A 17,851-nucleotide genomic window follows, 5' to 3' on the forward strand; every position below is an offset into this window, starting at 1 on the left:
AATAGCAAAATCCAACCCATCCTTCAATATCTACTTGTACGACTTTATCCAAACTCTCTTGGAGGATCCATAAACAAAATTTCAATATTTCACAAGAAAATCATATGCTTACAAGAATACTTATTACACTGGGTGTCCAATCAAATGCAATAAACAGAAATGTACAACTTTAAACAGAAATGGAAAATTGTATTTGAAATGTATGGGCATCAATTAAGCATGTATTATTGTTCAAAGAACAATCACATTACCGGATATTTCGGTATTGTCAATGTAATCAAAATTGAAATAAAGTTTATAATCTGCACTTAACTGAAGAAGATTGCATCTTTATACAATAAATAATAATTTTGAATCCGTTGCTCTTGTGTTTTTTCCAAATAAGAAATTCCTTAATTATGGCCCATCCTACCAAGGCTACTACATGTACTTGAGGCTGCCTTCATAATAACATCCTCAAACATTGCACGTGCTTATTATGTGTGCTTTGTAAAATCATGACGTCACAGTAAGGAATTTTTAAACAATTTTTTTGCTCCTTCCAATGATCTGTACAAACTTGTATTTACACTGAATATGTCTGAAATTTTCTGCATGATTTTTATCTTTTTTGGTATCGTGTTTATTAAAAGGTTTATGCAAAACTCATTTGCCTTTTCCTGATTAATTTCTCTTTAAGGAGGAAGGGATTTGGAATAAACTATTTAATCCTTTACCTATGGATAGTTTGTGAATCATGTCGACTGTCAATGGCACAGTGGATAGTCGAAGATGACATCATCAGCAACAAGTTCAGACAAATATGTAGATTCAAATGATGACCCCTGAGGGTAGGTTGAGGCCATAATTCGGGAACAAAGACTTACATTGTAGGAACATATAGGAACAAATCTTTAAACATGTTCTTTCAAGAGCAAGAAAGCCATGATTAGTTAGCAATTCAAAACAACTTGTGATGTTTTATTGAAAGCTGCTCATCTTGAAGGTCATTTGAAATTATTTACAAGTAGATCATCTTTTCAGTTAAAGATTCAACACACAGAATGATCTTTAATCAATCAATCTGGATCAGATATTCAATTTTTTTGAGAAACAAATGATAGATTCATTTGCTTCGAAATCGTCCTACTTAGACAATTATTAATGATACAAACATCATATATCTATTTTGAACTCCAGAGTCCACATTAGAAAAATGTTATTTAAAGTGTGGATATGGCAGTAATGATCAGTACTGAAACATTATTCTTTTTTTTCTGCGAGTTGTAAATATAATGTATATGATGATATAGGGAGTGCAGTTTCATGTGCAAATTCTTATTAATATTTTCGAGGTGGTAAGTACATGTAAATCTGAATGAAAGAAAATCAAAACTCTAATTTTAAAGTTGTAATTTCTACTTACCACTGAGTCCTATCAACCCAGAATCTCAGCATTAATTATGACAATTACTAGTATTTGTCTCACATAAAAGTGATCAGAAGACGAGGAAGTTTGGTTAAAGGACTGTATACATATATTTGAATCGGTTAAAAGTTGAGTTCTGTAAAGGGAAATAAATCTTATAAATTGAGCACATTTTTGTATGCGTTACTTTCGCGTTATGAAGTGACACTTTCGCGAATAAAGTTATGTTATTTTGAAACCTTTGATCTCGACTGACATACAAGAAACATGAACACAGACTAGTACTTCTTAGAATTTATACATCTGTAATAGCATTTCTTCAGAAGATGTAAAGGAGAAATGGTGCATGAATGGGATAGATTAGTCTTTGGATTTTTGCATTTTATATCAAAACCCTTGTAATTAATATGAATAAATATTCCACTCCTTTACAGATTTCCCCCTTTTTCTCCTTTAAAAAACTACCATTACTTTGAACTGATCTAATTGAAAGAGAAAAGATAACGCTTTCATCATATACAAGTATATTGCCTGTAGCAAGGCCTGTCTTATTATACCATGGTGTTTGACTCTGTGACCGTGACCTTGAAGTTTGACCTGCATGTCAAAAATTTTCTTTCCCCTACTTTTGATTGAGAGGAGATAGGAATCTTATATCTAACATGTGCATTTCCGATAAAAAAAAGATGTTTTCGATCATATATGATTTTTGACCCCTTCACCCTGACATTCATGTTAGACCTAATTAAAAAACCTTTAACTTTGGGGATTACCTTTGAATGACATATGATAGGGTGTTCATATTTGACACAATATGCCATAGATAATAGCATCCATAACACACAATTCTTTGAATTTGCATGTATACTTGATGAATCCAAGAATTATTATAGCCATTTACATTTTGAAAATTTCAGAGTGTACTTTAAAAAGTCAAATCAAGTAATATTTAGAGTTTTATTGCAACATTGTTTTCTAACATTTCTTTGTCATATTAACGGCGGCTGTATTGGCATCCTACTCCAAATCCATTCCTCTTAACGGTGAAATAAGGTTGGAAGTTTTTCTTAGTTTGCCTTTGAATGCACACACCTCCTTGCACCGTATCCCTCCTCAAGGACCAACTGGTTTTCGGCAACCTCGGTCCACTCGGCGGAAAGGTGGACGTGCAGAAAGTGGATTTCTTTCATTCAAATTTGCTCGTGTTCTTTTGTCCATCCATTTGAACTTTTGTGAAAAGATTAAATTTGAAATGAAGAAAACACCGTTCATGAATTTAATAATTAAACACTCTTTATACAAAGAAACCCATAGTAAAATTTTATTGACACATAAATAATAAAAATTATTTGGAGACCAGGTCCAATAATCTATTGGGATTTTCATGGGCACCAATTGCGGCCCGTTATTAGCTGACCTATTTTTGTATTCATATGAAGCAGAATTTGTGCAAAATCTTATTCGTGAATAGAAGAAAATACTTGCTGTGGTCTTCAGCTCGACATTTAGATATATCTACGACTTACTGTTAAATAACAATGGTCATTTCCATTCCTATCGATACGATATATCCTGGTGAGTTTGAGATAAAAGATACCACAGAGTCTAACACATCTGTTTCATACTTCGATATTTTACATGAAAAAGACGTTAATGGTAATCTAACAACCAAGCTCAATAATAAACGTAATGACATAAACTTTTCTATCGTCAACTTCCCTTACTTAGGCAGCAATATTCCTCCATCACCTGCATACAGAATTAATATATCTCAGTGGATTCGATACGGAAAAGCATGCTCTACGTATGGAAAATTTCTTAAACGAGGTAAATTATTGACAAACAAGTTGAGGAAACAAGAACTTGTCTCGTTCAAAGTGATCATTTCGTGAGTTCAATGATCGATACAAGGCCCTTGTCAGCAAATACACATTGAGTCAAATGCGGACTGACGTTTTTCATACATATTGTTAGTCCATTATTTCTATATTGAATTGACGACGGATTTTTCCCGTTATTTCCCGACCATAACAAGGAACAAAAGGCGAGTGTGAACGGTCGGTAGGGGATGCTCACTACTTTAATGCACCTGATCCTACCTCTGAGGTTTTGTAGGTCCCTGTTTGCTCTGCTCCTGTTTTGTATTGTTTTATGGACTTTTGATCTTGAATACTGTTCGTTTTTCCATATGTTTCATTTACGACCCAGTTTTACAATCTGAGTCCACCGCTTTATCAAGTTCACTTGTAATTTTGTAAATGTTCCACGTCATTCATAGCATCATATGACTTTTACTTACTTGATAAAAGTCGCTGGAAGAAGGATATGGAGATATAACGAACAGTATTCAATCTCAAAGTCCATAAAACAATACAAAATAGGAGCAGAGCAAACACGGAAAAGCATGATCAATTCTATTGTGTTATTTTTTTGTTGACATTTACTCAAATGTTTTATATGTATTTTCTATATTATTACATAAATGGATTTACTTAGTCGTGTAGAAACTTATGACTCTTTTCCGTCGTATCCCCCCCCCTCTCTCTCTCTGTATATGTGTGTTTGTTTTTTGCATTTGTGTTTATATGATACAGAAACCGTAATTTTGTACAAACTCTTAGGTGCTTTAAATACAACTTTTACATGAACTTTGTAAAGGTACATATAAGATGCTTGTTTTTAAATGTCTTTGAAAAGTACAAATGTTCTGCCAAGCTAAAGATTTTCTATGAAATGAAATATATATAAAAATTATTATTTAGCTTCATTTTATCAAATATAATACATTTATTATGTCATCAGGATAGAATATAGATTTTCCTGTTATCAACATATGAGCAATCAAAAGCGTCTGACATAAAATACGGACTTCTGTACAAGTATCCGTTCAAATACATTTACTTCTCGACTTTGTTCTACAGCTACATAATTTATAACAATGAAAATTTATTTTGCACGATTTTCTCCGAGATGCTGCGGAGAATTACCAGCAAAACGAAATAATTTGTTATTTTTTTTTGAATCCACTCCTTTAAGAAACATTTAAGTATTTTCAGTTACAAAATTGTAACAAACGCCAAAGTACTATATATAAAACACTCAGAATGCTGGCTTATATAACCCTATGTTAATTTTCAAAAGATGTTTCTTTCTCGTATATCTCTTTACAAATACCAAAATAGTTTTTATATGAAATAACAGCACACGTTAAAAAGGCACATTATTGCTTCAAATAAAGTTTCTTGTTCTTTTGAGTACTCTCAAGAATAACATTGACCTCTATCTCTGTGTCACTGAACATCATCTGAACTCTTATATCTCCGTCGTGTTCCTTGTCATCGAAAGAGATCTTTCCAACTGAGGAACATCCATCCTCATCAACATACTTAGGATTAGTTTTGGTGGACGTGAATATTTCAACATAGAAGTTTCCACCATAAGTAGTGTAACCTTTGTCACTTTGATACTCTCCTACAGTTATTGTTTCATCTATTGTCACGTGTTTACTAAACAAATCGTAGCACCAAATTTCTCCATTTTCTTCTTTTTTGTATTTCTTATCATGAATTTCTGGATTAAATTTGTCCTTAGATGCAATACCATAGGTATACTTGCTTATTCTTTCTTTGATGAGACTTGAGTCGTGGCCAAAAATAACAGCGCCTCTTAGCACGGACCAGGCAGCTTCTTGTGGAATAATAATTCGTTTCTCTGAAAACTTTTCTCGGATAGCGTGACCCAGCATAGCTGACTCTGCATAACCACCAACTAACAAAATCGTGCTTATGCCTCTGCCATCTTCTGTTGTAAGAAGGGAAGACATGTGGTCAAGAATTTGAGAAATTGATGAAACGAAAAAGCTTTCAGCTGTGTCAGATTCCAATCGTAATTTATCCCCAATGAAGGAAACTTTTATTGACTTCCCTTGTGGTAGTTCCACAGTGGTAATCTTTCTCAATGATTTTCCTGGATATACCGACTCGTATATATCTGATAATTCAGATGGAACTCTAATATTGACTTTGGAGGTGGATCCAGGATTTATTGAACGCTTTGCAATTTCAAATTCTCGAGATATTTCATACAACAGACTTCGTTTTTCTCTCTTAATTTTCCTCATTACATTTTCACCTACAATGCTTTCCACAAAGTCAATGTAATTTTTATCGACTTTTGTGCCTCCCGAGTCTCCACCGGATGCCTTGAGAATTTCTTTCACTTTTCCATTTTCCAAAACCTCGTGTGCTGTTATATCAATGGTTCCACCTTCATAAAATATAATGAATAGTGTCTTTAGACATTGTCGGATACCACACGTAATTTTGTCTTTACTCATCTAAAGACGATATCCCCCGTGGGTATTTTACGATGGCCTTTAGATACAATTCACTTTGTCGAAAAACAAATTTTATTGTGTGCAATGCGATAGAATACTCCACCCCCCTACACACACACAAAGCATTTTATGTAAAGAAGATTCCAGCGCAAAGCTGAAAGCTCAAGAATCCCCGGGCCTAAGAAGCCAAAACGTCCGTAAATCCTGTAATATACAATATATTTGGATTTTTTCAAATCAAAACCGCTGGGGTTTGGTTAAAGCCTAAATGGGAATTCAAAGTTTTAAAAAGGAATACATGGAGAAAAATCCTCTTTATTCTGTTCTCAGCCATGTAGCTTTCTCAGGTAGTGTAGATTCAAAGGGTAATGTGACTATGACTGCTATCTATCTTTTCTACACTTTTAATTATAAGAATGCATAATCTATGAATTGTTAGACCACATCAAAGCAAAATTCGACCTGGCTGAAAGAGAATACGCGGGTTTTAGTATAATAGATGGGAATACAAGTCCGGGAATTCTTCCTTATATGGCTGTTGTTATTATTTCGCACATACGAGGGATGATCAAAAAGTTCGCGAACTATCTCTATATTTTCAAAATCACAATTCAGAGTAGAATGAAATTCGGTACACGCATAGCCATACACATGTTCTATAAACAGAATATGCTGAATAATTTTTTTTCTCCTTGATTGTGACGTCACAATGTGAAAATGACGTCACTATGTAGGTCACTTGTGACGAAAAATGGTTGTCTCAGTCGAACTCGTTCAACAAACAACTGTACAATTTATTGTATATCTTAGAAATCCCTCTGCAGTATCATATAAAAATTTGTACACAGTTTATTAAGATAAATGAGCTCCTATAAATTCAGTTATTGATTGGATTTATCGCTTTAGTGAAGGAAGGCAGATGGTTAAAAATGATACTTGTCATCTTGCCCAGTGAAAGCAAGTTTGAAAAGAGATGTGTTTTTTATTAAGCAATTTGCTATCAAAGACCTCCAATTAACACTTTGAAAATAGTTGAATATTTGAACAATAATATGATTATTAAATACCTTAGATATCGTTTATTTTAGATTTTAAACATATTAGATATGATGAAAAGGAGGCACCCATTCTGTATCCACCTTGAAGAAAGGTCTTTTCCGAGACGGAAGATTTGTGTTTTAATGATCGCTATGCTTATTTTTGGAAAGGATATTCTTATCCAACCATTCTGTTGCCGAGATTTCACCATTTCTGACAAATGAACTGTTCTTGTCATAAAAATTAACTCACATGGAAAGATATATAAAACTCAGAATAATCTTTCAAATTTTGTGACAGAACGCTACGGAGGGGGCCACGTGATCGCCAATATCACGTGATTCGCGCATGCGCAGAACGATGGTTGATGTGCATTAAAATTGGAGGATTAATTTAAAATATAATCAACATTGAAACCAAATATTGTTTCTTTTATGGAAGTTATTCATTTAGTTCGCGAACTTTTTGATCACCCCTCGTAGTCGCTTATAGTGAACAATTGTACAATCCGATGACTGAACGACAAAACATCCTGGTTTAGTACATGTTTACATTGTATCACGGTAGGTCAATTTACACATTATCCCTGACATGCACTATTCAAACTTTAAAGATCAGCAAATGCTGTTTATACATAATAATACGCTTGGAACCGCAAAGTTTACCGTTTTGAGTCAAGAAATGCAAATCAATCTTGTGTTTACTAATACTCGGGAATACGTGTGGACCTATGGAACGTCCCACCAAATGCTTTACAAAACTTGAAACAATTATATTTATAAATCATTTTTTAGTAACTGTGAGCTGGGAATGGTAGATCCGTGTCTAATCTGTGAGTCAAATGCATAAAAAATGGAAGTAAGGTTAAAAAAGTCTTTTGTCCAATCATAACATGTCTTTAGTGTTTTCGTGGTACTCATCGTAATGCACTTCATTTAGCTGATTGGTCAGTTAGAAATTAATGTACCGTCAGTCCTCGATTAGCATGATATGAATTTATTTTTACGTCAGAAAACAAGTTTCATCGATCTGTTCATAATGGGAGAGGCCAGTTAGTTTTACCAATTTATATATATATATATATATATATATATATATATATATATATATATATATATATATATATATATATATATATATATATATATAAAGCACTAAAAATGACCAACGACACGAACAATAAAAATTGTCAAATTTTCGGGACGCCTTGTCCCTTCCTCAGGACGAAGAAAAAAGTTAAAAAGTCATAAGAACAAAGGAAAAAGAGAAACAAAAACAACTAGCACTACTACTTAACTACTAAACACTAGATATTTACATACTTGATAATTACATGATGAATTGGAAATTTTTAAGAACACTAATAAAGAAAGAAATCCGGACCGCTATGAAATGCGTCCGGTCTATCGGGTATACTCGGGTGAAGTGCGATTTACATAATTGAACGAATTAATTATGCTAATTAATTGCGACAATCAGTAAATCGTACATTGTTTCATTCTCTCAAAATGGCGTAACTCCGATGAGTATATATATAGATGACACATTCCGAAGGTCGAGAGTTCAACCCCAGGCTGGGGCGGAAGTGGGTATCCATGTAAATGTGAATTTCTTTGTGCTTTCTATATTAATATTTCTTCACTTAGGGAGTTATGTTAGTTTAAGAGTTGTTGTAAAATGTGCTTTATAAATAATAATTCAATTTCATTACAACATGTATTGGTAACAATCCTCTGTTAAAACTAATGTCCAAATAACTGTATCTCACTTCTATTCTCAATGACCGTGTAGTAGGGCAGCGCCGCGAGAATTCCATCGGGATCGAAAGCAAGTTTTTTGACTTTCCTAGATAGCCGAGCGGTCTAGCACGCTGTTCCTGCACTGCTAGGAGACAGATTCCGAAGGTCGAGAGTTCAACCCCGGGCTGGGGCGGAAGTGGGTATCCTTGTAAAAGTGAATTTCTTTGTGCTTTCTATATATATATATATATATATATATTTAAAAGTAAAAATCCAAAAATATCACAAAACATTTACTGCAAGCGCTTTCGCCATGTTCGGCTCTTCAGGCAGTTATACAAATTATTCCAGCTTTACCCCCGGAGTTGTAGGACCATTATGGGTGATCAAAATTTTAAATATATGCGGATACCATTATATTATAGAAAAATCTGCTGAATAAAAAAAGAATTGAACCTTGTTTCCAGTAGACGTTTGTTCTTTTTTCCTGAAGCTTTTCTATTTATTGAATTGTCAAATGTATTTGGTTATTCAATTACATAACAAATAAATAACTGAGAGTGAAGCAAAATAAATGAAAATGTGCAAGACAAAGCAACCTTATTAAATAACCTTTAAGTTTTTGAACACAGTTTAGAGTATATTAACATTATCTTTGTCCGTGTTAAATGAAAATGCGAACAGTTTTAAATCTTATTGTTGTTTTTTTTTTTTTTCACAGGATGTCTTTACCATACATTTTTAAATGTGTAAATAATATAAATAGTAAAAAGGAAAACCCACAAAATTCCGATGAAATAAATAATACTCTGGTTGCTTTACTTTGCGAATATTTTTGACAATCATTTTAAAATAAAATGCATAAAAATCTTCTTAACATTATTCTGAAGAATGATTAAAATAAAAAAGTAATTACCACCGACATCAACTACTATGTATTTAGACCCCTTTGAGAATGTTTTGAAGGCTTCTCCAAGCTCTCCATCGACCTTTTTTTCGACTGGTAGGTACTTCACAAAGATGGCTGCAGCTTCTGGCTCTAGGGCTATTGTCAACTATTCAGAAGATATTCCTGCCTAATGAAATATCAATCTTTTACAATGAAGACTGCATAAAGAAATAATAATGAATATTGAAAGACACTCTTTTTACATTTTGAAGCATTATACATGTATATACAAGAAGCCCAGGGGCTTTCATGGTCACTTGAATATCAAAAGTTTCTCAGGCTTTGATCGCTTCAGATGACGGAATACACACACTCGTAAAGGTAATAAATTCAAATTAAATGAATGTTATTTTAGTCTGCTCTGCTCCTATTTTGTATTGTTTTATGGAGTTTTGATCTTGAATACTGTTCGTTATCTCCATATGTTTCATACTAAATAACGGTCTTATTCATATATCCAAGAACCGTGGAATTTCTAGAGGTAACGTACAGTATTCAATCTCAAAGTCTATAAAACAATACAAAATAGGAGCAGAGCACACACGGACCCGAAATATTAGAGGTGGGATCATAATAATGCATACATATCTCTACCTAGTGTTATTCACATTTCTTTTTGTAATCAAGCTTACAGTTTGCCTGCTATAGGTATAAGAGAAGATAAGAGAAAGGAAAAACATTCGAAGGTTGCATTTTTTTCTCGATTTTGCTCCAACTTCCCAGGTCCCAATTCACCCTTCACATGGTAAAAACCAAATTTTATCGAAATCGATTCAGACGTTTCTAAGAGGTAGCTGGAAAGTTCAAAAGCTACAAAAAAAAAAAAAAAAAAAAAAAAAAAAAAAAAAAAAAACACTATGTATGCCTGTAATCAAGGATAACAAAATGTCATGCGAGTAACTTTTATGAACTAATGAATATGACTGACAGAAAATCATTGTTTTACAAAGAAAGTAAATGAAGTTGTTAGCTAAGTAGGTTATGACCTTTTCAGCAGCTGTTCTCATGAATGTTTTTGCCGGATCGGACCAGATAGCTGGCACTGTAATAACCCATCTAATGTCATTTAGCTGTATATCCGAGTTTTACTTCTTACATTCGTCTAAAAGTGAATCCTTGAGATATCGTATGGACTCCGAAAATACGAGCAAGGCTGGGAGTGTCTTTCCATCTACATCTTCAACTAACACCTTGTCATGACTGGACTCAAAAAAAGGAATAAACAAATGAAATATCAAATCTACAGCATAGAGTTGTTTATCCCTTTGACGTGTTTTTTATTCTATTTCATACTTTAAAACGGTTTATTCCCACTTAGCCAAAATTCTGAAATTTCTATTCCCACCTAGCCAAAATTGTTATTTACACACCTGAGTGGTCACCTGTGTATAGTCTGTTTTAGACTGATTACCTGTAATTTAGCTGTAATTTTCACCTGAGATATAAACATTTACCTATTTACTCATATATATATTAACAAAAAATAAAATAAAACAAATAAGTAAATATTATATATATTTATAAAAATAAATAAATAAAAAAGTAAAGAAAGAAAGAATATATTCATAATTAAAAAATATATATAAATAAATCAATAAAAATATATTAATAAATAAAAACTAAAAATATAAATAAATAAATCAATCAATCAATCAATAAAGAAATAATTGAATAAAGGAATAAAAATGTTTAAAAAAAATAGATATTAAATAAAAATGGCGAAGAAAGAAATTAAGAAAGAAATTAGTTATGCATTAATAAAAAGTAGTTAATGAATAGATAAAAATCTATATAGAAATATATAAGAAATAGTTAATTTAGCAATTCCTATATCATACATGTAGATTATATTTTGTATAAAGTATTTACAGAAAGAAAAATTGTTGGTAATTATCAAACCAGAGATAAATAAACAAAAGTGCCCTCTGATGCTTTGCCTAAGTGTATCTATTTGATAATTGATGTAATTAATGTATCCAGAAAGGAAATAATTGACATTAATTCCGTTTGAAATCCTAGGATTTAAGCAATTATTATTCATTAAGTGCTCTTTTTTTTTACTAATTCTAATGAAGAGAAAAAAAAAACAGATACTATGCATCACTTTATTAAGTATGGCGAACGTGCAAGTACGGGTGGATTTCCTGGAGAATGGCAGGGGGAGGTTTCTTCTTCCTGGTGGATTCAAGTACTCCATAAGAACAAGATACAACGAGAGAATCTACTGGAGACGTATTGACAGACAGTGTCCAGCTTCATTAACAACATCCGAAAACATCGTGGTGAAGTTTGGAAGACCACACAACAATGAGGACAACTACATTGGACTAGCAGCCGAATCCTTCATCAATTGTGTGAAGAAGAGTTGCAGAGAGGAGGCATCACCAATCCCCAACATCTATGACGAAGAGTTAGGAGGTTTACGCAACACCGAATTTGATGATTCAGTGGTGGATATGATTAGGAACATTCCAACATTCCAGGCCTGTAAGTCCGCTTTGTACAGAAATCGGGCTAAGACAACTCCAGAGCTGCCTACTTCGCAGGAGGAAGTTAACCTCAATGAACCATGGATCTGTACTTCAGCTGGAGAAAGGTTCCTTCTCTGTGACGACACTGATGCCCAAAGACACCAAATCCTGATATTTTCTACAGATCCAACGTACAGCTCTTGTGTGCGGCGGACACCGTTTTCAGTGATGGAACATTTTATTCCTGCACCAGATTCTTCACACAACTCTATACACTGCACGCCAATGTGAACGGAACTATGTTTCCCCTCGTATCCTCGTATTTGGACTTCTACCCAACAAGAGTGAGGCCACTTACAACCGTTTCTTAGTGCTTCTTAAGGATACAGTTAGTGACCGACGCTCTGTGTTTACTCCCGAACATTGGTTACTGGACTTCGAAATCGCCGCAAGGAATGCAGTTCAAGGAAACTTCTCTAGGGCATCTATCAAGGGATGTTTTTTCCACTATACCCAGTGCATATGGAGGAAAGTCCAATCATGTGGATTGACGACACAATTCCGGGAGGATGAAGACTTTCATCGCCTGGTAAGGAGAGCGGCTGTTCTTCCATTGGTTCCAGAACAGCAAGTGGGAGACGTGTGGTTTGAGGCACTAGAGGACAACGACGCTGATAACCAAGATGTCGGACGTTTCAAAGACTATGTGACCGAGACTTGGGTTGAGGGCCATCTGATGAATTAGAACCATTATGACAACGAAGGGCCAAGGACAACAAATGCAGTGGAAGGATGGCATCACAAGTTCAACCGGATGTGTCGGCGCCCCCATCAAATTTGTTCATGTTTGTACAAATAATTCAGAAGGAGCAGGCAGCCAATGAAGCCAAAATGATTCAGCTTGCTGCTGGTGGTGTTGTCCGTCCCAAGAAAAGGAAATATCGGCAATTGGACCGGCGCATCCAGGACCTGAAGGACAGACCAAGCCGAGGAGATATGCAAATAATGGACTACGCAGATGCTGCCTCTCATCTACTGCATTTGGAGTGATGTGTCTTTGTGTGTTTATGACTGTTTGGCATTCTACATGTTGATAATTATGTATTAGTAACTTGAATATAATATGATAGTGACTGTTATGATATTTTTATGTATGAAATATTTGATATGACCATTATTTATCAAAATGATTACTAGTATATATATGTAAGAATGGCTACTTTTATATGCCTGTTAATGTAACTTTATTTAACTTAATTAATATTTAACTAAAGTGTCAGTGTGATATTTTGTGTTTTTTCATTTTTGATGTGAAAAAGAAAAAGAATTGAAATAAATATCTTGAAAATAAAATATGCTTCTTTATGTATTAATTTAGTTGAATCAATAAAAAATAAAAAAAATAAAAACTTATGAATTTAAAAAAAAAAAAAGACCATGTAAGTAAAAATTAGAATTAAAAAAAAAAATAACAATAAACAAAATATTTAAAAAATAAATTAAAAAAAATGTCATCACTTTAAAAATTTTTTAAAAATTAACAAGAATCAGATATAATAAATAAAGAATTTAAAATAATTCATAGCACTGGTCATTCTAAAACAGACTATAGGACACCTGTAATTAATTTCTTTTGTTCTCTCCCTGCCCTTACCTGTACACCATTCCCACCGAGCCAAAACCAGTCACCTGTAACAATTTCAGAATTGTGGCTAAGTGGGAAGACACCCTTTAAAACCACTAAAACTTAAGATACTGTAGTTTTACTGATGTGTAGATATAAAGAAGATGAAGTTTGGTATAGTCTTCGTAATTGCACAAAGTCAAAACAGAACAAAATGTAGGATGTGTAGCTGTTTTAAACTTATTTTATTGAATAACTCAAAAGGATTGGAAACAAGTTGTTTCAGCTTCGAGCTCCTATCCTAGACTGTAACTATAAGTCATGCAATTGAAAAGTACATGTAATATATAACATTCAAAGAATATCCTTGTTTTGAAACCATTGCAAAACCGGTTGTTGAAATCGAAAACCCTACTACAGCGTATAGACTTCTTAACTGTGTACCAAGTCCTTCTGAAACTACCTCAATTGCAATTAAAAACAACCAACTGTACATTGTGGACCTATGATTCCCGAGCTACTTTTCATGTTTAGAAGCCCCTGAGTATTTCGCAAATAATTCACATTAACATACTTTATGGCTTGAACTATGATCAGAATTATAATTCTCAGCAAAATATGTCGCATCCAAATAATGGAAGAGTTCTTAAGATAAGACAAAAAATTATTAGACTAGTATAATAAAGTTGTTGAAGTATGGGGTTTCTTAAGTATCTAAAGATCCAGTTTACTTCTTTTTCCCTTTTTCTGTCGATATTTAATTATAACAGACATTGATCATATTTTTAAAAACATCTCGTATTAAATGGCTTTTGTGTTCACATCAGAAAGTCTCATGTGCATGCTTTCCACTTATATTTATAATAATAAATAATTATAACATTTAACAAACACATAACAAATATGCAAAACGATACAGGGAAAAACAAGAAATTAGTTTCTATAATAAAATTTCTTTGAAAAATTTCTATGTGAGAAAAAAGAAATGAAAAAAAAAATCACTGAATTACCACAAATTTGCTATTACATGCATGCATATTCGCCTGAAATTGTAAAATATTAAATTTTGAAAAGGGCATTTAATAATTACATGATTTTGTCTGTTTAGAACAACTGTTGTCATAAGATTTTGAAATTATATCAATCAATGTCTTGTTAACCAAAACTCTGAGTAAATATCTAAACACAGGTTAAATGCGAGAAGAAGCATAATTTCATGTCACCCGAGTAGCAGCGGTCAGAAAGCTACTCCAGAGTGGAGGTATATTGTAGGTATAGGGAAACTAATAATTGGTATTTTTTGAGTGAAACAATTGATTTAAATGTTCTACTTACCCGTATAGTATATAAGGACATTTTGAATCTCCTGAAAAAATACCAGTCACGTTGCTCTTTATCTAGTGTAAGCTCCATATATTTTTCTTCTGCCTCAAAGCCAAATTTTGCAAATTGTTTTTCATTTGTAAACAAGATGCAGGTTGATGTTTTTTGGGAAGTCATTGTTGTGATTGGATCAATCCATTGTTTGATTGCAGATTTTGTCGGATCTCTTGTAAAATCGTGCCTGCTTGAGAAGGTATATCCAGAGTACGTCGTGCCCAAGTCTATGGCAGCACACAGCAGGTAGTCTGCCTGTTCACTGGACGCCATCTCTTTCAAATTATTGCCTTGTCAACTCTAGTAAATATATTAAAATAAAGTGGATATGATAGCGAAGCATAGAAAAAAGTTGCTTTTTATCCCAAAAGTAATCCAATAACTTAGTAATTCAATTAAATTTTAAAAAAAATTATATAGCTAATAAACAGTTTATATTAAAAATTTACTTAAATTCTAGAGATTTCCTGTGTTCAGTATCTCATTGTTCTATTGAACACCGAGTCTAAGAAAAATAAATATTAAATAAATAAATAAATAAATAAATAAATAAACAAATAGATAAATAAATAAATAAATAAATAAAAGGTAAAATAAAAATCATGAAAGAAATTTTCGATTAAATGAGAGCAGAAAAATTTAATCGATAATTCCTTTCATGATTTTTATATTTATTGGTAAACTTTGACCTATAAGACGAGCTTAAGTAGAAAAGATAATAACAAGAGGTCCATGGGCGTTATAGGTCACCTGAGTATCGTGTAACAACTTTCCAACAATTGAATTTGATTTATGTTTTAAACCAGAGGCCGTGATATTCAATTTTGAAAGAGGCACCATTCCTTATCATAATTATACACTTGGAATGCTTACTTTGGTTACTTAATACGCAGAGGTAGATCATAGTAACAGAGAGAAAATGCATTTCCGCTTTATAACCAGTGAGCCTGGGGCTACATATTTCCATTTTTTTTTATTTTATCATAAATTTTATTTCATCATAAATAGTTGATTAATACGAAAGAGCAGAATTCAAAGTATTCATTTATTTTCTGACTTTGACTAGTTCACATAACTTCAAAGGAACTTCTGGTTAAAAGTTTAGTCCGATCTTCGGCTGTAATTATAGTATTTAAAACATACTTCGAATTCACACCAAAGGAAGATCTATTGAACATTTGTTGAATGAAAATATTTATATGTGTCAGTTATTTTACCCTTTTCATCGCTTTTAACTTGGAAGTTCCGAAAACAGAGAGAAATAAATGTAAACAAGATACTGTAAACCAACTTTTATTCGCGACGACTTTATTTCGCGATTTGCCGAGTTAAAAACAGTTCGCGACGATTAATATTCGCGATAAAGCCTATTAAGGTTTCTTTTTTATAGACAAAAAGAAATTAAGAGCCGGTTCGCGGCGAGAAATATTCGCGATGACGTGGTTCTCGCAAACTTCGCGAAAATTTCTCGCACGCGAATAAAAGTTGGTTTACAGTATCACCTCGACGAGCGATTCGGTCGCGGTATGACCTCTAACCCCCAAATAAAGTTCACACAGAATTGAACATATTTTCTCTCTTCAATAGGTTCATTTAAGAAAGATGTAATGCAAATGTGAATATAGATTAACACACAAGTACTCTGCAGTTGACATACAAAAGATGCTCGAGTTTCTGATTGACAATATCCATGTGGTTTTTGGAGACCAGGTCTTCCAACAATCTGTTGGAATTCCCATGGGTACCGTTATTAGCAGACTTATTTTTGTATTCATATGAAGCAGAATTTATGCAAAATCTTATGCGTGAAAAGAAGAAAACTCTTGCTGTGGCCTTCAACTCGACATTCAGATATATCGACGACGTATTGTCAATTAACAATGGTAATTTCCATTCCTACGCCAATACGATATATCCTGGTGAGCTTGAGATAAAAGATGCCAGACTGTCTGACGAATCTGTTTCATACTTGGATATTTTACTTGAAAAAGACACTATTAGTAATCTAACAACCAAGCTCTATGCTAAACGTGATGACTTTACTTTTCTATATTCAACTTCCCTTACCTGTGCAGCAATATACCGTCATCACCTGCTACGGAGTATATTTATCTCAGTTAATTCGATACGCTAGAGCATGCTCTACGTACGAACAATTTCTAAAACGAGGTAAATTTTTGACAAACAAGTTGATGAAACAAGACTATCAGCAGTCTCGTTTAAAGTCATCATTTCGTAAGTTCTAAGGTCGATACTATGACCTTGTCAGCAAATACAGTTAATCATTGAGTCAAATGATGGCTGACGTTTTTCATAATAATTGTTAGTCCATTATTTATACACTGAATTGACGAAGGATTTTTCCGTTATTTCCCGATCATGACAAGGAGCACACGGCGGTTGTGACCGGTCGGCAGGCAATGCTCACTCCTCCATGGCACCTGATCTCACCTCTGATGTTTTAGAGTCCTGTGTTTGCTCTGCTCCTATTTTGTATTGTTTTATGGATTTTGATATTGAATACTGTTCGTTATTTCCATATCCTTCATTAAATAAATATGCAAAAGGTTCGTTCATATGTCATAAATTTACATTGCTTTAGGATTTTATGCCTAATTTTCGTGTTTCATCGATAATTTCTTTCATGACTTCTTTTACCTAGGCCTGTAATGTTTCGCTTGACTAATGTACCATTTAATAAATACACATGTATGTCATTCAATATTGTCTCAATTTAAATTTCCCGTGTTCATTTTGAATACGTACACCATAAATCAATGGTAAATTTAAATCTTCGAGATTTTTCCCAAATGTCTATTAATCAATTAAAGATAATTCTTTAATTAAGACACTATATGGCAACAATGTAAATAAATTACTGCTATGTGATTGGTCAGTTCTAATCAATA

The 17,851-nt window shown here is 33.2% G+C and overlaps 1 protein-coding gene across 1 annotated transcript; it reads right to left on the reverse strand.

The window, feature by feature from the left end:
* Window positions 1-4,621: 4,621 nt before the first annotated feature.
* Window positions 4,622-15,219, reverse strand: LOC134244738 (heat shock 70 kDa protein 12B-like). The gene is made up of 4 exons (XM_062726987.1): window positions 14,901-15,219; window positions 10,457-10,675; window positions 9,438-9,597; window positions 4,622-5,674 (listed from the first exon to the last, which is right to left on the reverse strand). Exon 4 carries the CDS (start codon window positions 5,526-5,528, stop codon window positions 4,629-4,631), a length of 900 nt encoding a protein of 299 aa, XP_062582971.1. The 5' UTR covers window positions 5,529-5,674; window positions 9,438-9,597; window positions 10,457-10,675; window positions 14,901-15,219; the 3' UTR covers window positions 4,622-4,628.
* Window positions 15,220-17,851: the final 2,632 nt, after the last annotated feature.

The sequence above is a fragment of the Saccostrea cucullata genome, unplaced genomic scaffold, assembly GCF_032062105.1.
Source record: "Saccostrea cucullata isolate Sc308-1 unplaced genomic scaffold, CSIRO_AGI_Scuc_v1 ctg2495, whole genome shotgun sequence".
NCBI lineage: Eukaryota > Metazoa > Mollusca > Bivalvia > Ostreida > Ostreidae > Saccostrea > Saccostrea cuccullata.